This window comes from Peromyscus leucopus, unplaced genomic scaffold (assembly GCF_004664715.2).
Source record: "Peromyscus leucopus breed LL Stock unplaced genomic scaffold, UCI_PerLeu_2.1 scaffold_347, whole genome shotgun sequence".
Lineage (NCBI taxonomy): Eukaryota > Metazoa > Chordata > Mammalia > Rodentia > Cricetidae > Peromyscus > Peromyscus leucopus.
The window spans coordinates 120,229-145,786 of NW_023505230.1; the positions used below are offsets into that span (position 1 = coordinate 120,229).

The following is a 25,558-nucleotide window of genomic DNA, read 5'->3' on the forward strand; positions in this document are numbered from 1 at the left end:
GTGAAATGCTGGAACTTCATCAAGCAGCAGTGGTTGCTATGTAGTCCAAGCCAGTGCCTGTGGAAGTGACGACATCAGATCACCTGGAATTGAAGTTACAAAGCCATGGTGTGGGTAAACTGAACCCTGGTTTTCTGCAAGAGTAGCAAGTGCTCTTAACTGCTAACCCATCTCCCTATGTGCATTTTTAATATACGTATTTGATTGTAGATTATCTCTGGGCAAATAGTTAAGGAAATGACAACTGAGAGACAGAAGTAGACAGGAATCTATTCTGCATACATGAAACTTTTGAATATTGCACTATTTGATAATGTTCCACAGATAGAGACCTTTAGGAACATGCATGTAGGCAAACAAACTAGGAAAAACTCCATACCAAAGAAACTGAGTGTAATAGTAAAAGAGACTATGGATGGATTTTTTTTTTTTTTTACAGTATTTAGGGTTCTGCTCAATGACTGGGGTGTTTAAGGGGAAGTAAGCATCAACAGTGAAAAGAATGTTAGCAATTCACTCAGGAGACAATGAGAAAACAAAGCGGTGCTGGGCACTCATGTTAAATAAATATTAAGGACTGGAAAAAAAGAAGGTTGCTAAATACTGCATGGCCTTAGGGAAACATTGTTTCTGATGGTCTTGCCATTTGCCCTGTATGCGTATTAGGTACATCACAGACCTATTATAGTGAGCGCCTCACTTTCTTGTTCGTCAACCTATGTAATAAAAAAAAAAAATTTTAAAAAAAAACAACCAAATTTAAAATAGAATGAAAATAAATGTTCTCCACGTACTTCTTAAACTTAGACCACCAATTCCTTTGTTATAAAAAGTATTTTTCCCCCTTTTCAGCCCAAATTTTCTGCATTTCCACTCTCCATCCAGAGCTTAGAGCTTTTGCAACGTGTTTCGATTTTCTGTAACTTTTCTGTAGCAGCTGAGTGCTCAGGGTAAAAGCACACCTTGCCCTAAATAATCCTTTACAGAGATATATGGTAGAAAGAATATTTGGAGCTAGAAAGAACTTCAAGAAAATGACAGCAGACGTCTGACATGTCAGCGACAGACCAGGACTCAACACTTGAGATCTTCGTCCCTCTCAGTCTCATCCTCCTTTACTCCCATGAGGTGTCACGCATCTTCAGGTGCCACAACAACCTACACTCCTCCACCTTTACAACCTGGGCTGGGGCAGATGCTCCTCGTCGCCGCCTTTGGAGCCGCAGCACCGGAGCGTTCCAGCGTCGCTCTGCGTCCCTTCTGATTGGTGAGCTGCCCTACCTTCTTCTCTCCGGGGGGCGTGCCCAGCTCGGGCTGGATCGGCTCGCGGTGATGACGACATCGCTCGGTGACGGCGGCGGCCGCCGCAGAGCCGTACGGCTGGGGAGGGCTTCCGGGCCGTGGGCCTGACTCCTCAGAGCTGCTGTCATGGCGGGTGCTCTGTGGGGCTGCTTTTCATCCTGCTGCTGTTACTATCAGGAGATGCCCACGGCTCGAGGTGCCTGGGCTCTGCCGAGGGCCCGGGGGTGGTGGGGTCGGCCTGGGAGATCGTTTCAAGATCGAGGGACGTGCGGTTGTTCCAGGGTGAAACCTCAGGACTGGATCTCCGCGCCCGAGTGCTGGTCGACGGAGAAGAGCACGTCGGCTTCCTTAAGTGAGGCATCCCGAGGCAGCAGGAGAGCGGTTGGGTGGACGCTGCAAGGGTATCCATCAGGACAGCACAGTGTCAGGACCGACAGTGTAGCTGTCACAGACTGAAGGCACCGGTGCCACTAACGGTCTTCGCTGGAGACGTTTGAGAGGCAGGCAGATACTTCAGCAGCGAGCTGGGGGACAGGGGCCCAGGCCCGAAAGACTGGGGTCACTCATTTGTATTCCATTTGTCCCCCGGTGTGGGCCCGTTTTGTGCGCCCGTGTGGCGGATGACACTTGGACCCAGGGGACTGGTGGACCCTCGTTTTGTTTGTTGGATATTTTGCCCCTTTGCGTCTTGTCTAGTTTCTCTGGAACCTACTTGCTCTCTACATGTCAGTCTTCTGGTAGCTTGGTGTTGCGTAGAAAGATGTCTAACAAGTGGGAATTTGTCAAAGCCCAAAGGACTCCCAGTGGTGACACAGACTGGAAGGCTGATGTTCCTGCTTCTAAAATTAGTGAGCCCAAAGTCCTAAATCAAGGCTTTTTTTACTCCTCCCCCCCCCCTTTGGCCCAAGATTGTGATTGTTGTTCTTTTTACACTTTAAATACGTATCTTTGTGATTGAAAAGAATTGTTGTTTATTTTATTGAACAGATCTTGGATTGATTAGTGCTGATGTCAGCAATCTTTTCACCTTTAAGCATGAATATGATGTTTTAAATTTTGCCATCAGTATTTGGAGTTGAAACTATGATTGAAAGAAATATATTTTTTTCTGGTTTGTATACCAACTCGTGATATCTGAAACCGTACGTCTTAAGAGTGGACATTAAGTTTGAACTGAAGATTTCTGCAGATTGTTGAGGTTCCTCATGAGAAATTCAAATCAGATTAGTAATATAACAACAAATGGCAACCAATATTTTAATGTTATTATCTGGACTGGGTTGTTTAAAGAGTTATCCTAATAATGCATTAATAATGAAATCCCTGGGTGGTGATGGTGCACACTTTAATCCCAGCATTCGGGAGGCACAGGCAGGCATTTCTCTGTGCATTCAGGACAGCCAAGGCTACATAAAGAAACCTGTCTCAGAAAAAAAAAAAAATAAAAAATATAATAGTAATAATAAAATCCCATTAAGGTTTGGAAGATAAGGCTTAATTGAGAATTTAACTTCTGCAGTAGATAGCACTTTTGAAAACTACTTATTTTTATTAAAATTAATATATTATATATTGTTATATATGTATTCTTGCATAGTGACATATGCCTATTATCTCAGCTACTCATGAAGTAGAAGCAGAAGGATCATAAATTAAGGACATTATGAGCAACTTAGTTGAGACCCTGTCTCAAAAAAAAAAAGCCAGTGATACAGTTTTGTGGTGGCACTGAGGTCACTCCCAAGTATAAATAAATAAATGTTTATTGAGGAAAACAATATAACAATATAAACAAGATGTTTTCTTTAAAATGTTGCAGCTGAAAGATAGCAACCCTTAATGTTTTATATGACTTGTCTTTAAGAGTAAAACACACAAGACTGTAATTCTCATTTAAGATTTATGAAAAATTTTTATACTACTTGGTTGTTTCTTTTTTTTTTTCTTTCAGTTTTTGAGACATGGTTTCTCTGTGTAACCCTGCTGCCTAAAATTTACTCTGTAGACCAGGCTGGCCTCAAACTCAGAGATCCAAATGCCTGCCTCCCGAGTGCTGGGATTAAAGGAGTGTACCACACCGCCTGGCTTCTACTTTATGTTCTTTATTCATATAGAAGGTTGACTGGGGAGGTGGCTTGGGACTTTTGCTGATGGAGATGAGAGGCGTTGGGGTTGAAGAGTACACAAGCCTTTTATTATTATTATTATTATTTTATAAATGTCATAATGTGTATATAAACCACAACTCACTTATCCAATCTTCTAGCTTTGGACAACTAGGGAGTTGTCAGTTTTTTGTTTTTTGTTTTGTTTTGATATCATAAGGTTGTATACTATTTAATTTTGATTGTTTTGAATGTGTAGTTTCACTGTGGTTCATACTACCTTAACACTCATGTCCTCCTGGGTTCACCACCTGATTCCAGGTGTCTGCTATCATGCCTAGCTTTGCTTTTTCTTTGGGTGATTCTGATACTGTTTGTGTCGAATAGTCATCACTTTTTTTTTTCCTGTTGCTCAGAAAAAAAATGTTTTGAAATTGATTCTGTCAGAATCCATCAAGAAGCAGACTGGATGTGATGCACACACTTAGGTCGTAGCTCTTGAGAGGGTGGGGCAGTAGCATCATGAATCTGAGTCCATCCTGAGTTGTATAGCAAGACTTTGTCTCCAAAACCAAAAGAGCAGAATATGCACTGAAATTAGAATAGTTTACGTAAGTTTAATCTAAGGATTAAAACAGTATAACCATCAAGGTATAGAGGAACAGTCAGTGTGAAGTACCTGGAGCTTACAGCCGCAACACTGTTTATCCAGTGATACGTGAAAGCAAAACAAGGAAACTGTTGCCACCTCTAAGCTGGAGGGAAGAGGAGGGGAAAGACACCAGACTTGGAAGTGTGCATGGGGTGAGGAGGCTTGTATGGATCCAAGGTACTGAGCAGAGCCAGTTAGAGATGGCCTGGCAGTGATAAAGCTGTGGGAAATACACTAAGTAATTTTCTTCCTTCATAGACATGAAGAGAAAGGTAGAAAGTGGGGTCTGGGGCATGTGAGGGGGATATGGATGTGACATCTGTCATCTCATTGATGATACAGGGTTGATTTGGCTAGACAAATGTCTCTCTAACCAACCACATGCATCCTTCTGAAGCTGGTAGAACCACCAAAAAAACCTCTTAAGGTACATTGAGAGTGGGTCCTGGGGGTAAACAGGTGTCTAGCTGAAGAATAAGGCATTTTAATGCTTATATTTCAGTTCTGCTTTACCTTAGTATATTCTTTCAATGACAAGAAACACTTTTCATTTTAAATTTTATGTCTTTTTTTCCTTGAAATAGCAGTTTTTCATTTCTAGACAGGTTAATTTTGACTTGCAAGAAGAAATTACCAGCTTTTGATTGGATGATTTTTTTTTTAACCTAGTAGAATTAGAGGAAATACAGAAAAGAAAAGATGGATGGCTTTAACTACTAAATTGTAGGTTTCTATATAACCAGCCAAAAGTAACTAAAGTAAATGGGTTTTATAATAAATGGAACAATTACTATTGAAATATGTTTGTATGGAAAAAAAGGTCAACAAAATACGAGTTAAAACTAGAATAGAACACTTTTTTAACTAATAAGATGTATTGAAGGCCGGGCAGTGGTGGTGCATGCCTTTAATCCCAGCACTTGGGAGGCAGAGCCAGGCGGATCTCTGTGAGTTCAAGGCCAGCCTGGCTACCAAATGAGTTCCAGGAAAAGGCGCAAAGCTACACAGAGAAACCCTGTCTCGAAAAACCAAAAAAAAAAAAAAAAAAAAATGTATTGAAGGAATTTAATAAAATTGGGACCCTTCTATTGTAATAATACATTGATAATTTTTCTTCAGTGAAGACAGGGCTTCACAGTAGGAGCTGCTCTTTGTCACTGTCATCTGTATCTGCAGCAGGAAGCTCTGTTACTCTGGCTTAGGCTCATCTATTTTCAGAACTGTTAAAATTCTGCAACATAAAATGTAAGACCAACTTTTGACATTTTTTGTTTATTTGGGAAGAGGGCAGAAACTATGTAGCCCAAGCTGGCCATGAATTTATTAGGTAGTTGAGGCTGGCTTCAAACTGGCAGTAATCCTCCTGCTTCAGTCACCTGAGTTTTTGATTACAGGAATAAGTCGTTATACCTGCATTTTCTGTTTTGGTTAGCTGCTTCTAATTGTTCATGTCTTTGTTTATGACAGGATTTCCACTGTAGTTCAGGCTATCTTGAAACTTATTATATAGCCCAGGCTGGCCTCGAACCCATGTGATCCTCCTGCTTAAGCCTCCTGGATACTGGAATCTGGTTTCTTCTGATGTTTTTTGAGAACTATTTGGGAAATAGTGCTTTCAAACAGGGAAAGACTAAGGTACTGGTGAGAAGTAACTAAGTATGATTTTCCTTTTTCCAGGACAGATGGGAGCTTTGTGGTTCATGATATTCCCTCTGGCTCATATGTGGTGGAAGTTATTTCTCCAGCTTACAAGTTTGATCCTGTCCGAGTCGATATCACTTCAAAAGGAAAAATGAGGTGAGGATACATGATTTCTTTTTATTAAAATCTAGTCTACTTACTGTTATGCATTACTTTTGGAATTTACAGTGAAGATTGAGAGTTTCTTATTTAAACCACAGCTACTTCTTATAATGTTTAATCTACCTTTGTTGGAGCATTGAGACAATGCAGTTGAATTTTTTTGCCTCTGGATGAATGCTCCTAATATAAGCCTCTTCTATAATTGTATAGAGTAAAGGTAAGATTATTTACTGTAGGGGAAAAGTACTGTGGAAATCATAATTGAAATTTGACTTTTAAAATTGAGAATTATTTAATTTTTTTGAATTTGAAATACTATTCCTGACTTTTCATTGAAATATTTTGATAAGTCCCTCTATTTACTACAAAGTTGTTCTAGAAGTTTCTATAGCTTCTCCTTTATACACTACAAATTTCAGTAAAGCAATTGTCAGATGCAGTTGTGGTGTGTATGTGAAAATGAAAATCTTGATAAAATGGAAAGAAGGGCCCGTGAGGTGGCACAGTGGGTAAAAGTACGTGCCAGGAAGCCTGTGACCAGAGTTTGATCTCTGGGACTCACATGATGGAAGGAGAGAACCAGCCCCTGCAAGTTGTCCTCTAACCTCCACAAGTACACCGTGGCACCTATGTGCCCAAATACACACAAACACACACACTAAATAAGTAAGAAATGTGTAACCTGGAGTGTAAATTTATTATGTCTTACAAAAGCTAGGAGCTTCCAAGCTGAAGATTGAAGGTGATGCCTGGTTAGTATAACTGGAATAGTAGCACATATAAATGCTTAACTTCTGGAAGGTGATGCCTGCTGCTATGTGTTTAAATTCAGAGTAAATAAAGTGTACTTTTCTTACAGAATACCCAAGGAAACAGTGTATATTGAGCCAGCCCATGAAACAGACCTCTAGGAAGTTAAGATTGTATGGATACTAGATATGGGCTACATAGTTTAAAAGTATATTTAAAGTGATTAAAGAAAAGAAAGACTTAATATCTAATTGTAAAAGTTACTACACACAAATTTGTAACTTTGTCTTAATTAAAATGTTAGTCTTTTATAGTATTAAAAAAAGAAATAGAATATTTCCTGTTAAGACAAATGGCATATCAAAACAGTCCTAATTAAAATGTTAGTCTTGGGGCTGGAGAGATGGCTCAGAGGTTAAGAGCACCGACTACTCTTCCAGAGGTCCTGAGTTCAATTCCCAGCAACCACATGGTGGCTTAGAACCATCTGTAATGAGATCTGGCGCCCTCTTCTGTATACATAATAAATAAAAGTCCATGACTTGATCTTTAAAAAATAAATAAATAAATAAATAAATAAATAAATAAATAAATAAAATGTTAGTCTTTATAGTATTAAAAAAGAAATAGAATATTTCCTGGTAAGACAAATGGCATATCAAAGTAGACAATAGATAATTTGAAAAAAAATAAGATAGGATTATTACAGTAAATACAGGCATTGAGATGGAAACGGATGTGTAAAACAACTGAAGAGATAATCTGATGAGCAATATCCGGCAGTGGTGGTGCATGCCTTTGATTGCAGCTCAGGGAGGCAGAGGCAGGTGGATCTCTGTGAATTCGAGTCCAGCCTGGTCTACAAAGCAAGTTTCAGGATAGTCAGAGCTGTTACACAGAGAAACCCTGTCTCAAAAAACAAACAAAAAAGAAACGAACGATGATAGCAATACGAAAATACATAAGCACTGAGGATATAGCTCAGTGATAGATTTTGCCTCGAATACTCAAGGTCTGGGTTTGAGCCTAGTACCAACACCATCACTGAAATAATAAACAAACAAATACATAATTTGAAATTTAAAAAGCGAACAATTAGAGAATAGAAATTTCAAAAGTAAAGTAGATTATACATGAATGACTTATAGGTAAGGATTTTTATTTTAATTTTAAGGCAGTATCTTACAATGTAGCCCTGACTGGCATGGAACTTACTGTGTAGACCAGCTGTCCTCAGCTCATGTAGATCCAGTTGCCTCTGGTTCCCCTGAAGTCAGAGTGCTGGGATTTAAGGCATGAGTCACCACTCCCAGCTGAGAATTTTGATTTTTTAAAATACATCTCTGGTAAAATGAGATATTATCAATGTGTTTTCTATGACTTTCTTGAATCATATATTTTCCCTGTAAAATAGCCTTAAAAATCGGATGTATCCAGTAGTGTATGTCTTAGATAATCAAAAATATGTAAGCCAATACTTTTGCATGTCTCTAGTAAAATAAATTCACCCAACCTGGTGGCACATACCTTTAATTCCAGCACGTGGGAGGCAGAGGCAGGTAGATATCTGAGTTCAAGGCCAGGCTGGTCTCAGAGTTTCTAGGACAGCCAGGGACACCCCAGAGAAACTCTCTATCTCGAAAAACCAACCAACCAACAAACAAATAAATAAGTAAATTCATTACTACATGTAATGAGTGGACTTTAAAATGGGAAAGATTCTAAAAGAACTTTGAGGTGGGGTTCTTTTTGTTTTGTTTTGTTTTTTCCAGACACAGTTTCTCTGTGTGTAGTTTTGGTGCCTGTCCTGGAACTTGCTCTGTAGACCAGGCTGACCTTGAACTCACAGAGATCCACCTGGCTCTGCCTCCCGAATGCTGGGATTAAAGGCATGAGCCACCACTGCCGGCGAGGGGGGTTCTTTTTTTTCTTTTGAGACATAGTCTCATGAAACCCAGAAGCCCAGGCAAGCTTCCAGCTCCCAATGTAGCTGAATTTGGCCTTGAACTCATGATCCTTCTGCTTCTGCTTTCCAGTCCTAGGATTACAAAGATTTGATACCATACCCAGATTTAAAATAACTTTTGATATGAAGAGAAGGTAAAGAGTTACATGGATCTGCAAATGTAGAAGTGATAGAGCTAGAAGACCCCAAATCTAGTTCCTGTTCCTTTGATGAGTGCTTTAGACAGAGGCTTGGATGGAACTTTTAAGATCTAAAGTTTAGATGTGGAGCTGGAGAGATGGCTCAGCAGTTAAGAACCCTGGCTGCTCTTGCAGAGGACCTGACTTCAATTCCCCAGCCCCACATGGCAGCTCACAACCATCTCTAACTCCAGTTCTAGGTTATCTAAGCACTCTTCTAGCATGCTTGGTCACTGCATATACATATATGAAGTCAAAAACACCTATAACATAAAAATAAATAAGTAATTTAAAAAGATTTTTTGAAAAAAAAAAAGAAAGTTAGATGCTAAAGTGCTTTGGAAAAGCTAAAGGTAACATAAGGCATTGCTAACATAAGCAATTCTTAACTTTGTTTTTTGTTTGTTTTGCTTTGTTTATATGTATGCTTTCTTTTTCAGTAGCTTGGGATCCAACCCAGTACCTTGCACATGCTAGACAAATGTCATGTTTTTCATAGAATTCATTTTCTCCTGTTCCTTAGAGCAAGATATGTGAATTACATCAAAACATCAGAAGTGGTCAGATTACCCTATCCTCAAAATGAAATCTTCAGGTCCACCTTCTTACTTCATTAAGAGGGAATCATGGGGCTGGACAGACTTTCTGATGAACCCAATGGTATGTGTAGAGCATTGTACTAATCCCTGGTTTGCTTCTAGCAGTTGAAACGTTAAGCTCCTGTGAGAGGGAAGGGTGAGACTGGGAAAGTAGTGTCATTGGAAACAGACAGTGAAAGGAATAGGAGAATTGTACTGTGTATTTCATAATAAATGTGCAACTGAAATAAATATGAGGAAGATCCCCGATTTCATGAGATATCAGATAGAATGAGAGTATTACTAAGTTGTATATAGAGTTAGCCTATCCATTCTACCTATCTGCCCATTGATAAGTGTGCGCTCATTTATTAACCAGCCCATTTGATGGCACATGTAATGTTTTATTATTCTTGTTTGAGACAGGGTCTCAGATCCCAGGCTGGCCTTGAGTTGCTATGTAGCTGAGGACAATGAAACTTCAGAGTCTCCTGCCCCTACTTCTCAAGTACTAGTATTACAGGGATACACTACCACCCTAGTTGTATGTAGTGCTGGGGAATCAAAGCCAGGGCCTGAGTGCTAAGCAAGCACTCTACAAACTATGTCACCAGCCCTTCTAGTAGGGCTTTCTTTCTCCTTTTTAAAATGTGTTAATGACAGAGAAGTTATCTTAGGAGTATTTTAAGTAGTTGTATTAATCCTGAAACAATAGTCTACAATTCATGGTGTGATCTTAATAGTGAAATACTAAAAAATTCTTCAGAAACAAATTGACCTTTGTAAAATCTTTATTATCTTAGGATTCTCTAAATTTGGATTCCTTAGTGATAACTGTTTAGATCATAAACAGTACTGTTTGGGGGCTGTACGTCTAGTGAAGGGTAAATTAGTACCAGGGGTTTATCCCCAGAGATAAAAGGCAGGAGCGCAGCCGAGAAGAGAACATCAGCACGAGACTGCACCATTTTCATCTTTGCTGTTCTCATTTCCGAAAGTGCACAGAAGTGGGTCGAGTGCTGGAGGATTTCTCGGCCATCTTCAGAATGAATGTCTCAAGTAGCTGGCTTCCACTAGGCTGCAGGCTCTAGGGGATGTAACTAATAAGAGCAGTAACACAGCACTTTGTAACACAGACACTTACAGCTGTCTGTAAGGAGCAGCCCCTCTGGCCATTGGAATCACCAGTGGCAGCTTGCACTGGGAGAGAAAGAAGAGCAGACAGTTCCACTTGGAAATGATTTGTGTTAAACCTAAAGTCTTTACAAAGATAAGAGGAGGCCTGTAGGAGAAGTTTAGTGTCGTCGTAAGCCCAGGCATACATGAGCAAGACTCCTGCAGTCTCAGATGCCCTGCAGCAGTCACACAGCACCCACCACCACAAGCTGCTCAGTACTCTTGAGGCAATTTGATACATTCTATTCTATATACTCACTTGGATCTTGTCACTGTTAAACAGGGTCTTGTCACACAGCTAAAGTGGAAGAAAAGGTTCTGATTTTTTTTTTTCTTTTTTAATATTCTGCAGGTTATGATGATGGTTCTTCCATTATTGATATTTGTGCTTCTCTGCCTAAAGTGGTCAACACAAGTGATCCTGACATGAGACGGGTAAGCTGACTGCCCAGCTATGGACTTGTGAGGCATGCTGTGTCTTTTTTTAAATAGCACTTTGAAATTAATTGTGTATGTATACTCGTGTAGGGTGTGTGTGCGCATACACACTCGTGCACTCCATGGGCACTGGAGAGTAAACCCATGGCTTGTGCATTCTCCAAGTGCTCTACCACTGACACGGAGCAGCATTCCTAGTGCTGTTTTTAAATCTAGTTTGAGGTAGACTCTCAGTAAGTTACCCAGGCTGGCCTTGAACTGTCAGTCCTTCTGCCTCTGCTTCCCATGCTGTCATCTGGCATGTTCTGGTGCTTGTTGTTCACTGCAGCTGTGTAGCTTGAGTATTGTCAACTTGTCCTAGTTCCCATGACACGTTCTTGTAAGAGTTTGTATAATGCAGTATTTGTTTCCCTGTGTTGCGCTAGCTTGTTTCCATTGGATAAGATAGGTTGTCTTGAGAATGCTAGTGTTTCATAGAGTTAAAGCATTGTGCTGATCTCAGTCTTTTTTGTGCCTTGCTTGTTACACCAGTTTGAATGCATAATAACCTTGATATGCCTAATCCAGATATTCTGATCTTTTAATCTACTTTTGCTTAGTAACACTCTCTTGAGAGTATGCACTCATTTATGTGTTCACACATACAAGTGATTCAGGTAGAGCCAGAGGGGATGCCTCTCATACCTGGTGCTTTTCTTCCTGCAGGAATGGAGCAGTCAATGAACATGTTGAATTCCAACCATGAATTGCCTGATGTCTCAGAGTTCATGACAAGACTCTTCTCTTCAAAATCCTCTGGCAAATCCAGTAGTGGCAGCAGTAAAAACAGGCAAAAGTGGGGCTGGCAAAAGGAGGTAGTCAGGCCACAGCCGCCATCGCACAAGCTCGGCTACACCAGTGCATCCAAGTCTTGGGAACCGTGTGAAGCGACTACTGTAAACTGAGTTATCTGAAAGTTGATCATACAACTGTTGATGTTGATTTCTTAACACATGTTTGTACTTGGTAAACAAGAAAACCCAGCTCTCATCCTTTGTCTGTATGAGGTCAATGTTAATGTCACTGAATTAATTTACAGTGTCCTATAGAAAATGACATTAATAAATTATATGAAGTACTATACATTATGTATATTAAAGAGGTCTTAATCCAGAGATAAAATTATCTTCTGTCATTCTTTACTACTTTCCTTTTTCTGGGCAGTTTTTATCCTTTCCTTATCTGAGCTCTGCTTTTAAAAAGAAGTGCTTGGTCCTTAAGAGCACAATGCACTGTTTTTTATGTATGGGGCCATAGGTTTCAAAATTTCCACCCTAAGACAGTGTGGTGGCTCACACTTGGAATACTAGCACTGAAATGGCTGATACAGGAGGATGGCCTTGAGATTGAGGCCAGCCTGGGCTACAGAGTAAGACTTTTCAAAAGTAAAAATCCCAAAACCCTGCACTCACAGTGAACGTCCCTGATTGTGAAGTGGCATGCATGTTCCTGATGCAGTTATCATTTTATTATTTAGAGTGTGACATGTGGGTCAGTATAGAGCCTACCACTAAGTTCTAGTTTCATCCCTGTGTTCATTTCATAGTTAGTTATCTATCAGCTGTGTGTTGTGTCTGTAGTAGAATACAGAGATGGATAATATCCCAGCACCTATCTCAGAAGGAACAGATCCTAACAAAGAGTGGCCAGGGGAAAGCAGCCAAGCCAGAAAGCAATGCCTCCCGGCCCAAGGATGGAAAACCAACCTCAGTGTCATAGGGAATTGCTCCTCTTTACAGTCTTAGAGTTCTTTTTAGAGTGTTAAAGCAGGACAACAGCACAGTGTTTTAGTTTGGAGATCTAAATTGACTTCAGTAAATCACAAAAGTTTTTAACAACTTTTCCTTATGGGTTATTTTAATTAAAGAGAAGCTCTTAAGCCACAGTATTGGACAAGTAGAGTGCTTCCTTCTCTCTTGGGATAAAGGAACTGTATTGCTTTTTTAACACATCATCAGAAAACACACAAAAGGGTTGGTCCAAACTTTCTCTTTTGCTTTTTTTGTTTTTGAGACAAAGTCCTATTTGAACTCCAGTCTACCTGGAACTCATGTAGCCAGGCTTGCCTCAAATATGTGATAATCCTGCCTCAGGCTTCCAAATGCTGGGATTCCAAACATGTGCCATTATGAATGCTTAAGGAAGAGGCTAAGTCCTAATTAAGTGTGGACCTGCCTTGGTAGCTAGAGTACAGTTTAGGAAAAAGTGCCATGCCAGGTAAGGTTGAAAGGACTATAGAGAGATTAAGCAGAAGGGACGAGAGTGGGTAACTCCTGTGTGTGTGTGTGTTTAGTAGAGAGTGAGTGGGTGATTTATGGAGGAACTGACAAGAGGTTGAGCTAATAAGAAAGTGCTCCCAGAACTGGGCTGCTAACTGTAAAGATTGCTGCCTGGATGCACTGCAAGCCTGAAATTACTTTGTCTTCTTCTTGGATTAGGGTTCCTGTAAAATCTAAAGTAGTACCCTGGGTACATGGTACCTGGTGACCTGGTAGTCAGTATAATAGCTACTAAGGAAGCTGATCACAAGTTCAAGGCCTTCCTAGGCTACACTGAGGTCACAGTAAGGGCATGACTAGTTGGACATCTTAAAAAGGCTGGGATGTAGTTCAGTGGTGGAATGCTTCTTGCCTAGCATGTGAGAGGTCTTAGATTCAAACCCAATACTGAGGGAAGGAGAGTGACTGAGTCAGCATGTATATCAGCTCTGGCATGCTTGAGGAAGAAGTGAGAACTGAACCAGACTGAGGTCAGGCCAATCTGTGTTTGAAACAGTGGCTGAAGCTAATACGATGAGTAACAAGGCAGGGTGGGGCTGAAGCTCACGCGGTAGGGCACATCCCTAGCATGTGCCAGGCCATAGTCTCAGGCTCGTCCAGTGCCGAAAAGAAAAGTGGGACTGCAAGATAATGTTAGTTGGAAAAACATAGGCCTCCCCTTCCTGCTTGTCTTACTCACTCACCACTCTCTTGGCTCAGAACTCGAAGCTAACCAGGCAAGACCCTGCGTAGCTTCCAAGATCAAATGAAGTCAGGAGCTTTCAGGGTGGTAATAGCTACAAGCCCAGCTCAAATCTTGGATGAGGTCCAGGGGGCCAGTACATAGAGACAGCTTTCCTTTGTCTGCATCCTCTTTGGAACTGGGTGGGAAAGAATATATGTGCCCTTGTGCAAGGCTCCTGGAAGTTCCTTATTCTGGTTAGCATGGTTAGCCTACACCCTGTGCACAGCTGCTCCCCCACCTGACACACTTTTCTGTTCTCTCATGTGCTTCAACTTACATGCCTGTAAAGCATAATGTGACTATGCCTTGCTTTTGAGGTATGTTGGCTGAAATTCTGCAGACAGCTCTTCATCTCTGTAATGCGTGCTACTGGCTTTCGTGAGGAGTGTGTGGTGTCTCTGCAGACACCAGGGCCAGCAAAGTGTCAGTCTTCGTGAGACAAGAAGAAAGAAATCTGTTCAAAACACATTCAAGTCACAAAGTAGGTGTGTTTGTACAAACTTCTAGAGTTTGACACCAGGCAGTTTTATTTTAGACATATTTAAGTACAGTACACTTAATAAAGTTTCCTAGATAACATATCCTATGTGCACCAGAAGCCAAATATAAAAACTCAATCTCAAAGTACATGTGCGGGCGGTGGTGGCGCACGCCTTTAATCCCAGCACTCGGGAGGCAGAGGCAGGCGGATCTCTGTGAGTTTGAGGCCAGCCTGGTCTCCAAAGCAAGTTCCAGGAAAGGCGCGCAAAGCTACACGAGAGAAACCCTGTCTCGAAAAACCAAAAAAAAAAAAAAAAAAAAAAAAAATAATGTTACTTTGTCCATGAAAATTGATTCTAGAGATAGGCTACATGTGTTCTCTTAAAGACTTAGGGCAGGATCTGGTGTGTTATCAGTCACACAGATAGCACAAATTAGCCATGTCTGGTCCTAGTTGTGGGAGCTTGGAGGAACCCCTGGCCATACAGATAAGGCAAAGGTCATCTAGACTATTAGCTACATCAGGCCCTGCTTTAGGGGAGCCAGATCTAGCCTGGACCTATAGATAACACAGGGGTTACCTAGGCTATTAGCCACCTCCATTCCAGCCTTCAGGCAGAAAACAGATTATTCAGCTTTTCCCTTGAAAAAACAACCTTATGTTTTTAACATTCCTGGTTTCCTTAGTGCTATCTGTGAGCGGAAGGGCCTTTGTGCTCCCAACAGAATCTGGGACAGACCAGGTATATTTTAAAAATAGCAGTCTTTCAACACGTCTTGACATGTAGCATGTGAACGAGGAACCAAATGTGGGGAAAGAAAAGACTGCTCTCAGGCTGGGGAAGGAGCTCAGTTGGTAGAGCTTGTGTGGCAAGCACAAAACACTGTCTGGGTTCAATCCTTGGCACCACATAAAATGAGTGTGGTGATGAGCACAAGTAATCAACCAGTGTGGGAGGGGGCAGGAGGATCAGATGTTCAAAGTCATCCTCAGCTACACAGAGAGTTCGAGGCTACTCTGAGCTAGTTCTTGGTTGTATTTGTCAGGCTGTGGATGAGAACTTGGTGAATATTGCAGTCCACATGCATCTCGTCACTGTCCTCTCACCCTTTCTTCCAGCCTTTGCCTACAGGCCCAGAATCTGTTGATTGTTTTCTTTCTGTGCCTAAGAACAGCAGAAAAGAGGCTTAGAGAAGGGAAATGTTTGTATTTGGGGAGGAGCAGAACCCAGCCGCCACTGGAGTGATGATTTTCTTTGTATTATTCCTTGTTCCATTCGTCATTCTGTTTGTCTACATCCATGAAGGGTGAGCAACAGTATCCATTCCCTTCTGCACTCCCAAGCTCACTGCATAGATGGATAATTATTTGTTGGACATAGGATAATCAGGTTGCCTGGATGAGGACTCTTGGATCTAAAAGTGTGGTGAGAGAAATGTGAATTCTTCAGGACAGTGTTCTTCTTATCCTCTAAGCTGTGCTATTGCATATAACAGAGATAGAAACTGACAGGTGCAGCCTCTTTTCTGCTCTATATTTTAGTTAGGAGTGGGAGCTTTCTGTGTCACTTGAAGCCTTATGATTTCTTCTTTGAAGAGTCTAAATGGTCAGATGCTTTCTGTTCAAGGACGGCCAAATGGTACTTACTAGCACTGTGAGTTCAAATGAAACGTGTTTATAGACGCTGGTGCGGGTGCAGGGGAAACCAAACTTTATACACCACTAATGGGAGTGTAAATTAATTCAGGCATTGTGCAGTGGCGTGACAGTTCCAGAGTCTCATGGGGGTTGGAACTTCAGAACCAAGCTGGACCCACTAAGATGTTCCTCAGGGACAAAAAATAAAACCAGCATACGAGTCAGCTCCTTCTATGCACATAACTGAAGGGGTCAAAGCACACACTGGGGATACCAGCACCTCCAGGTTTATTGCAGCACTCTGCATGTAGCCAAGTGTTAGAAGCAGTCGATGTGTCTATCAGTGGATGAATGGATAAAGAAAATGTGCTATCTATTCACAATGGCATTGAATCAGCCAGGAAGATGAACAAAACCATGTGGCTGGCGGAGAATGGATCAAACTACGGATTATCGTGTTAAGCAAAAATACGCCAGACGCAGAAAAAAACGCTTGTGTCTTCTCTCGTGTACAGAATCTAATACTAAAATACAAAGATAGTGAAGGTAGAAGGACTATTTGACAGGTGAAAGGGCACCAAAAAAGGAGAGGGACAAGAGAGGCTACTGGAGTGGGTACGATCAAAGTATATTATATGCTTCTATAAAAATATCACGATACATTCTTTTATACAGTTAAATATGATAATAATTTTAAGGTGTGTCTCTGTACACAATGAGATTTCAAGGGTAGATGCTAAGATATTTTGCAGCCATCTCCAGCTGGCCGAATTCCTGGTAATTTTTCATTTGTTGGTTTTCTAAGACAATATGTATTGCTATATTGACCATTGTCTTATAAAGTATAGTGAATATAAACAAAACTGAATATAATTTTGTGTATGTGTGTTCATGCATGTGTGTGTGTGTGTGTGTGTGTGCATGTTCAGGCCAGAGATTGACATGGACCTTCTTTCTCAATCGCTCTCACCTTGTTTTTTCTTTGTTTGTTTGTTTGTTTTCACCTTGTTTTTTGAGACAGGGGTTCTCACTGAATTTGGAGCTTGCCAGTTTGGCTAGACTGGCTGGCCAACAAGTCCTGGGAATGCTCTTGTTTTCCTCTCCCCAGTCATGGGGTTATAGGTGCACACTGGCTTTTAAGCAGATGCTGGGGATCTAAATTTAGGTTCTCAGAACTTCACCAACTGCACCTTGCCTGGTCCTTTAGGTTGTTTTTGTTTGTTTGTTTCCAATGGGTGTTTTGCCTGCATGTGTGCTTGTGCACCTAGCACCTGAAGAAACCAGAAGAGAGCATTAGATCTCCTGGAACTGGATTTATAGATAGTTGTAAGCCACCATGTGGGTGCTAGGAATTGAACCTGGATCCTCTGGAAGAGCAGCTAGTGCTCTTAATGGCTAAGACATCTCTCCAGCCATCTAGTATCAGGTTTTTGTTTGTTTGTTTGTTTTTTTTTGAGGTAAAGAATTCATCTTTTCTTAGTCTCCCCAATAGGCCCTACCTCCTGGGTGTCAAAGGTCCATCTGAGGACTGTCCATCCATAGAATACTGGGTTTCTAGGGAGGAGAGTTGTACTCAAATACCAGAGGAAGTCTGATCTGTCTTTCCTGCTGCTGTCTTTCAGCAAGTGGTGTTTTTACAGCAATCTACTAAACTGCTGAGTTGGGAATCTGGCCTATTGTTAGCATATCATCATCAATAGCTTTGTGGATTTTGACCAAAGGTAGCTTTTTCCATCTTTGGATACATGAGGACTGCTAAATATAAGTACCAATCCCCATCTTGTGATATTTGGAATAAGTGAATGTATTTGCATCATTCTGTGTTAGAGGTAAAGATGCCTTTTCCTTCTATTAGGATGTCAATGCAGATGCATTTATACAAGATGATCATGCTCCTAAAAGCACAGTCAAGGACTGGGAAAATGACACTCTTGGGACAGCTGTTCTTAGAAGGAACATAGAACATCCTTGTGGGTGTCTAGTAGTTTGAGACTTGTTTAGGATCCATATAAAAAAGGCATTAGGATTTTTTGGCAGATAGATAGCCATGAAGCATACTGATATTAAGTAAGTATAGATGATTGTCGGACACAAAGAGCAAAATCCAGGCTCATTTTGCTTTGGCTTTCTTTGCCTAATTTTTGAGCACTGATGAATTTAAGGTTGTATTCCTAACTCCCACACATTAACTCATGAATTACTAAGTGAGATGAGTGCAGTCGCTTGGAGGATAATAATGACTGTGACCTTTCTGAGTTTAACATGAACATATCAGTTGGTCTTTTGTCTGTTATCAATTACTCTTTCTTTCTTTTTGTTTTTTTTTTGTTTTTTGAGACAGGGTTTCTCTGTGTTGCTTTGTGCCTTTCCTGGAACTCACTCTGTAGCCCAGGTTGGCCTCCAACTCACAGAGATCCGCCTGGCTCTGCCTCCAGTGCTGTGATTAAAGGTGTGTACCCCCACCACCACCGGCTCAATTACTGTCTCTATAGTAAATTTGTGGTGGTTTGAAAGAAAATGGCCCCCAAAGGGAGTGGCACTATTAGGAGGTGTGGCCTTATTGGTGTAGGTGCAGTCTTGTTGGTGGAAGTGTGTTACTGTGGGGGCAGGCTTTGAGATCTCTCTCAAGCTTCACCCAGTGTGACAGTCAGTTGACTTCCTGTTGCCTCTGAGTCAAGATGTAGGACTCTCAGCTCCAGCACCACATCTGCCTGCATGCTACCATATTCCCATCCAGATGATAATGGACTGAACCTCTGAAACTGTAAGCCACCTCAATTAAATGTTTTATTTGTAAGAGTTGCCACGATCATGGTGTCTCTTCACAGCAATAAAAAAACCTAACTAATCACCAGGCGGTGGTGACACACGCCTTTAATCCCAGTACTCAGGAGGCAGAGGCAGGTGGATCTCTGTGAATTCGAGTCAGCCTGGTCTACAGAGTGAGTTCCAGGGCAGGTAGAGCTACACAGAGAAACCCGTTTTGAAAAAACAAAAACAAACAACAACAACAAAAAAACCCAAAACCAAAATATAAAAAAGATGTAACTCATGGGGGTTGGAGATTTTAGCTCATTGGTAGATTGCTACAGGAGGGGACATATGTGTTTTCTTCTCTAGAACCCATATGTGTAGCTTTATGGAGAACTCTAGAACCTAGTACCCAACAAAGAATTGCTTTATAGAGACACTCAATGTCCACACAGCTCTGTAAATTGAGGGCCCTAGGGAATGGGTATTTGGGAAGTAATCACTATGGAAAAGTCAGAACTTTATTTTTCACAGAAAGAGAAAAGTGGTAGATGTTCTTAAAACATCAAAATTATGCAAGATTTTTTAAAAATGAATGCAAACACTGAAAAAATGGCTATAAGAATTTTTAAAAGCTTTTTACATTTATTTACTTTGTTTGTGGCCATCAGAGGACAGTTTGCAGGAACTGGTTTCTCCTTCCACATGGGTCCCAGGGATCAAACTCAGGTTGGAGGCTAGCAACTGTATCTGTCGAGCCATCTCCTGGCCTTTGTTGTTTGTTTTGTTAACAAAACAAAGGGAAAAAAACAGAGATTATTATCTCCACAATGATGGAATGGGATAAAAGAAATAGAGGACAGAGGGACGCTTCTCGGAGTAAACCTGTTTGTAGTTTTGACTTTTACAAACATTAATATTTTACTTATTAAAAAGAAATTCAATTGGGATGGGGAGCGGCTAATGCCTAAAGTCCCAGCCCTCAAGAAGCTAAGACGAGAATCATGAGTACCAAAACAACCAGACTCTGTCTCAACAGAAGGGGAACGAATGTGCAAGACCATCGTGGACTGAATCTGCAGATAACAGAAGACTGCTGGCGTAGCATGCAGAAGGCCTGAAAATGCACACACAATGAGAGGCGAAGAAAAGCTGAGACCCTCCTCTAGATTAAAGGGTTCTAAACAGGCCATGGCAGGCTATAGCACAGTGTTCTGTTTGGTCCTAGATTAGATCCTGAACTGGAAAAGAAATTCGTGTAACGGACAGCATTTGTACACATCGTGAAACTTGAGTAGTCTATAGACCAGAGAACGACATTGTAGCAACATCAAATTTCTTGATTTCTGGTTTTTTGTGCAGAGGTTACATAAAGTAACCTTGTTCTTGAGAAACACACACTGAGACATGCCAAGGCGAATAGACACATGGAGACAGCCTACTCTAAGACAGTTGAGAAAAAAAATCGTGTGCCAGCACACAGAGCACACTGAGAGGGTGCATGCTAACAGGACAACATTGTAATGGGTTTATGAAATAGATGAAGAGTAAAGAGTTGTTTGTAGTATTTCTTCAGCTTTTAGATAAGTTCAAAATTCAAAAGAATTTCTTCTTTTTAAAATGTGCTTCTGGCTCTTTCTGACACATTTATCCACTCCTGTCTAGACTTCTTAGATTAGTGAAGAGCTTGCATGATCTTGAACTTTACTGATGAGATGACATGGAGGAGATGAAAATTACAATCACAAATTGGTAATGAAATGAGAGGGGAGAAAGTGAGGCTGTTCCCTTTGGCACAGGCCTCTGTCCGAGAAGAGCTGGGCTTCCAGGTCTGTCCCTCACCCTTGCCCTATAGGAGAAAAGAAGAATTTTAGCCACAGACTTTTTTTTTTTATCATCATTGTTTAATCTTAATTTGATCATTGGTAGCTGGAATGGCAAATCACAGGAAGTAGCAACAAGGACGTGTAATTTCATATTGTGAACCCTATCTTCAAAGGGAAGGCCATGCAGAGCTGAGGAAGACCCTGGTACAGATTGGGTCCATCATGCTAACCAGAGGACATTCTCCAGTTTTAACACTTTTCATGGAATCACTATGTGGTTAAATTTCTTTAATATCCAGAACAACATGAGTACAATATGCTTTGCTGTGATTCCGGTATTTATAGTAGACAGCTGTGAGCCCCCACCCAGGGGTTTAGGTACAGATTTCACAGTCACAAAGAACTGCAGCGTCATCCTCAGAGGACACTCACCAGAGGAGCAAAGGAGGAAGGCTGACAACATGCTTTGTTTAACCAAAACATGAACGGAAAACCGGGACGGGTCACCAAATTCACAGCCCAAAGAGAAACAAATCACATTATTAGCAACATTATATCATCCTATAGATAGCCAGTTAAAGTGAACGTAGTTCCTCACAGACAGAACTCAGGAGACTAGGATCAGGTCAGCTCATACTCCACGCACTTACCCCGTACCTGTAGTTTACAATAGAATCTTTGCATTCTGAAGGCCCCACTCAAGGTCCTGACTCTAGGACACTTTAGTTTCCTCTAACGGTTTGAGGGTATGCTTTGTCTATGTTAATGGGGCATGAGTAGCCCTGTAAACCTGGCTACTTTTCAAAGTCAATAAGAATCAGTTTCACAAAAGATAAGTTAAAAAAGGCTAATTCTGTGTGACCATGGAGCAATACTCTCTCCACTCTAGTTCTGGGTCCTTTGCTTTAACTGGGTTATCCCTCTATTGTGAGTGATGAATACCCAATACAGGATTAAAATGCCATTTTCATAGAAAGATTTCCAATTCTGCAGCAGCCAAGGCCTTAAAGGAAAAGAACCAAGTACATCTAGAGCTGGTAGAGCAGGTTTTTTTAATAAAGTCACACCTTCTGGTATCACATAGGCCTGGGAACTTCTGTCTCAGATTGAGCCAATTAGTATTTTCTACTAAATTCTTGGCAGGTGTCAACCTGCCTTCACAAAGGCTCCACACTACGGTACACCAAACATGCTCCATCTCAACATCAGGTCTCTGCAGGGCTAGAATAGAGGCCTGGGTGGATTAGCCTTGTCCTACCCAAGAGTTCCCATCCCAAAGGCTCCTTGGCATGTAACTCTGTTCTTCCAGGGTTGGAGGGAGAACTCAGGTACACATCTAATTCCCAAGAAACCAGGCTAATTCTCCTCCTCCTCTTCTTCTTCTTTCCATCCTCTTTAAAAAAAAATGAGGTTAAAAGAGAGCTGGCTTCTACTGAGTGAAATGAAATCCAGATTTTTTTTTCTTTTTGAAATAGGATCTTGCTATAGACAAAGCTGCCTCCACTACTCACGTGCTGGGATTACAGGTATGTTTCCTGTAGAGAATTCTTTAACACAGCGTCAAATGATAGCAAAATTTGACTAGAAAGTTCCTGACAGGACTTTCCACCTGCCAGCTCTCCATGTAGCACTGCACAGCTTTTATTGTGGATCTTTCATTAATTTAACTTATTTCACACCTTTAATTTCTTGTGCATGTGTTTATTTTTGAAATCATCAAAGAAGCATCTTAGGTTCAGTTTTCCCCTCTCCTGGTTCTAAAGCTCAAGCCAGGGCTTGGAGCATGCTGGCAAGTACTCTCTACTGAGCATCACTCTGCTTCCAGTTTGTTTATATAAAAATACTTCAGTTAGGATCTCTGTGAGTTCAAGCCAGCCTGGTCTACAAAGTGAGATCCAGGACAAGCACCAAAACTACACAGAGAAACCCTGTCTTGGAAAAACAAAACAAAACAAAACAAAAAAAACCAAAAACAAAAAACAAAAAAATACTTCAGTTAAATTCTGTTTTTAAATAATTTGAGTGGGCATAATGCATGTTAATACTTTTTTGTTTTTATGTCACTATACCTTACACTTAGTTTTTTGTTTTGTTTTTGTTTGTTTGTTTGTTTGTTTGTTTTTTTTGAGACAGGGTTCTCCTTGTAGTTTTGGTGCCTGTCCTGGATCTCGCTCTGTAGCCCAGGCTGGCCTCAAACTCACAGAGATCTGCCTGGCTCTGCCTCCCAAATACTGGGATTAAAGGCATGCGCCAATGCCGCCCAGCTTTTACTCTTAATTTTTAAGACGAAACTTACATTTAAACAATGTTTGCTTTGGTGCTGAGGGTTGAATCCAGTGCTTCGTGCATGTATCACTGGGCTCCTCCTAGCCAAAGTGTTCATGTTTAAGGGCATAACCAGCTGCACTCAACCCTCAACTCTGCATTTCTGAGCTTCTCACTTCTAGTCCCTTGGGATAGACTGGGCAAGGAAGTCATTTCTTTCAAATATGAAAGACTGATAAGAAAGAAAGAAGGAAAGAAAGAAAGAAAGAAAGAAAGAAAGAAAGAAAGAAAGAAAGAAAGAAAGAAAAAGGGAGAGAGGGAGGAAGAAAGGAAGGAAGGAAGAGAGGAAGAAAGAAGGAAGGGAGGGAGGAAGGAAGGAAGGAAGGAAGGAAGGAAGGAAGAACACTCCCTTCCTTTTGCCCAAGTAGCACTTCTTTCCCTACACAAGACAGTGATCTGCGCGTGTCTGGGTCTGGATGAGGAGGATTGGGAACTTCAAAGACTCTTAAGGAAAATTGAAAGCATGGTAGGAATCATATTTGTTTTTCCACGTTTTGTGTCTGGTTTGTCCTGAGAGGAGATTAAAAGCACTTCTCCTAAAAACAACATAAAAGACCCAGCATTCAATATCCTGAAGAGAATCCTTACTAGATAGGGCTGTTATACAATCAGTTTCTGCTGAGAACACAGCATACTTCATAAATGACTCCAAATGGGCACCAAAAATGAGACACAATATTTGTTTAGAGAAAGAGTTACCTCATTGGTAAAACATGAAAATAACTGTCTGGAAACTCGATCATCATTAGTAGCAGAACAGAAGCCCTCTAGGAAACCAAGCATGCAAGTGTGCCAACGTCAGCACTTTTCTTGACTCAGGGTTCTGAGAGACGGATGGTCTGTGGGAATCACCATGGTTTCACTGGGCATGGGAGTTGTCAGAGTTAGGAAAGGGAGAGTAAGAACATCATTTGGCATATGAACAGAAAAACATGCCACAGTACAAAGCACATGATAGCTGCATAATAAATGCTGATTAAATTACGAAGGGTGATATTCTTAGAAGCCAGTTGAATACCACTCTTATCCAGAGGTGACAGGGGCTTACATTCTCCTTGATTTTCACTGGTTTCATATAGACACATACATATTGCACAATGCTCTATGACAGAATGCCCCAGGGGAAGATTTCCAGTCTGGCCCCAACTGTTCTTCACAGAACAGTTCCCAAAGTCATTGTCCACAATGACTCAAGTGTATTTCCAGAGAAGGACCCTGAGTCTGTCTTTCTGCTTCACCAGCAAACGCTAGTGGCACCAGGTGGCCTTGGTAATAGACAAGACTCACTTCACATGGCAGCAGTGGCTGTGTGTGTGACGCTTCATTTTGACAACAGACTTGAGCCTGGACAAGTCTTTGGGGACTCGGAATGGCAGATGATGTTCTTCAAAACAAGCAAACCAGACTGTGGCCATTTTTCTTTCCAGTGAAGTTACTGACTTTTCAGGGTAGCTTGCTGTTCCCTTGCCAATACAATTTCTCTTCCACTTTTTTCTTTTTCCACCGGCAGAGAAGCAGCATCTTAAAGGTCTTCCTGAAGGTTCTGTTGCAGAGAGCATAGCAGATGGGGTTGATAGTGCTGTTGACATAGCACAACCAGTAACCCAAGTGCCACAGGGTGACAGGGACACACTTGTCACAGAAGGTGGAAACCAGGACCATGATGTTGTAAGGGGTCCATGTGATGATGAAGGCCAAGAGAATGGCACTCAAGGTCTGGGCTGCTTTTCTCTCTTTGATTAGGACCATTCTCTTTCGTTTGGTCATTTGATGGCTGAGGTTGGGATCCAGGCCTCTTGTTGAAGGGTCCTTGGACACCGGGAAGGTACAGGGCATGATTTTCACCTTGCGACAGCCATTGTTAGTCTCCTGGGTCCCGTCAGCTTTTACCACCAATTGGAACTTATAGGCAACACACTTCTGACTCTTGAGTCTGTGCGCAGCAGCCGGAGACAGGAAGTATTTGGGAGTGTCATAGTCATTGTTTTCAGTCTGAGCGGTCACAAAAGTTTCCTTCATCTCTTCGGTGCTGAATTCCTTCCTCGGGCTTTCCTTAGCCTGATTCTTGTAGACCACTTGAAAGACAGGGTCAGTGGTGGGCTTGGCCTCATCCTCTGAGGAGGGGTAGCTGCTACAGGTAGTGACTTGCTCAGTCTTGTCCCAGTCAACACTTAGGCCAGTGGCCTGGTCTGGCTTTCCTGTTGTTGAGGTTCTTCTGCGGGAAGATGACCAGGAGGCCTGATCCCTTTCCCTCTGGGCCAGGCTGGGTCTAGGGCAGCTAAAGAAAGATCTGAGCAGGGTCCTGTGAGCCGGCTTTCTCTTCTTGGCTTCTACCACAGAATCAGAACCCTGGAGGTCAGCCAGGTCCTTGGTTCGCTTCTCGGTTTCACGGTAGATCCGGCAGTAGAGGATGGTCATGACAGAGACAGGGATGTAGAAGGCGGCGATGGCAGTGCCGAAAGTAATGGTGGGCTCGGAGAGGAATTGGATCTGGCACTCATCAGGTGGTACTGTCCGCTTCCCAACCAAGTACTGCCAGCAAAGAA

At 41.6% G+C, this 25,558-nt stretch overlaps 1 protein-coding gene and 1 pseudogene across 1 annotated transcript; one reads left to right on the forward strand and one right to left on the reverse strand.

Moving 5' to 3' along the window:
- The first annotated feature begins 1,428 nt into the window (after positions 1–1,428).
- LOC114697530 lies at positions 1,429–11,822 on the forward strand (annotated as a pseudogene).
- Positions 11,823–23,783: 11,961 nt separating this feature from the next.
- Positions 23,784–25,550, reverse strand: LOC114697493 (muscarinic acetylcholine receptor M5-like; the record flags this gene model as incomplete). Its single annotated transcript, XM_037201917.1, has 1 exon — positions 23,784–25,550. A coding segment is annotated over one exon (1,095 nt), but the record flags the coding sequence as incomplete, so codon positions are not given.
- Positions 25,551–25,558: the final 8 nt, after the last annotated feature.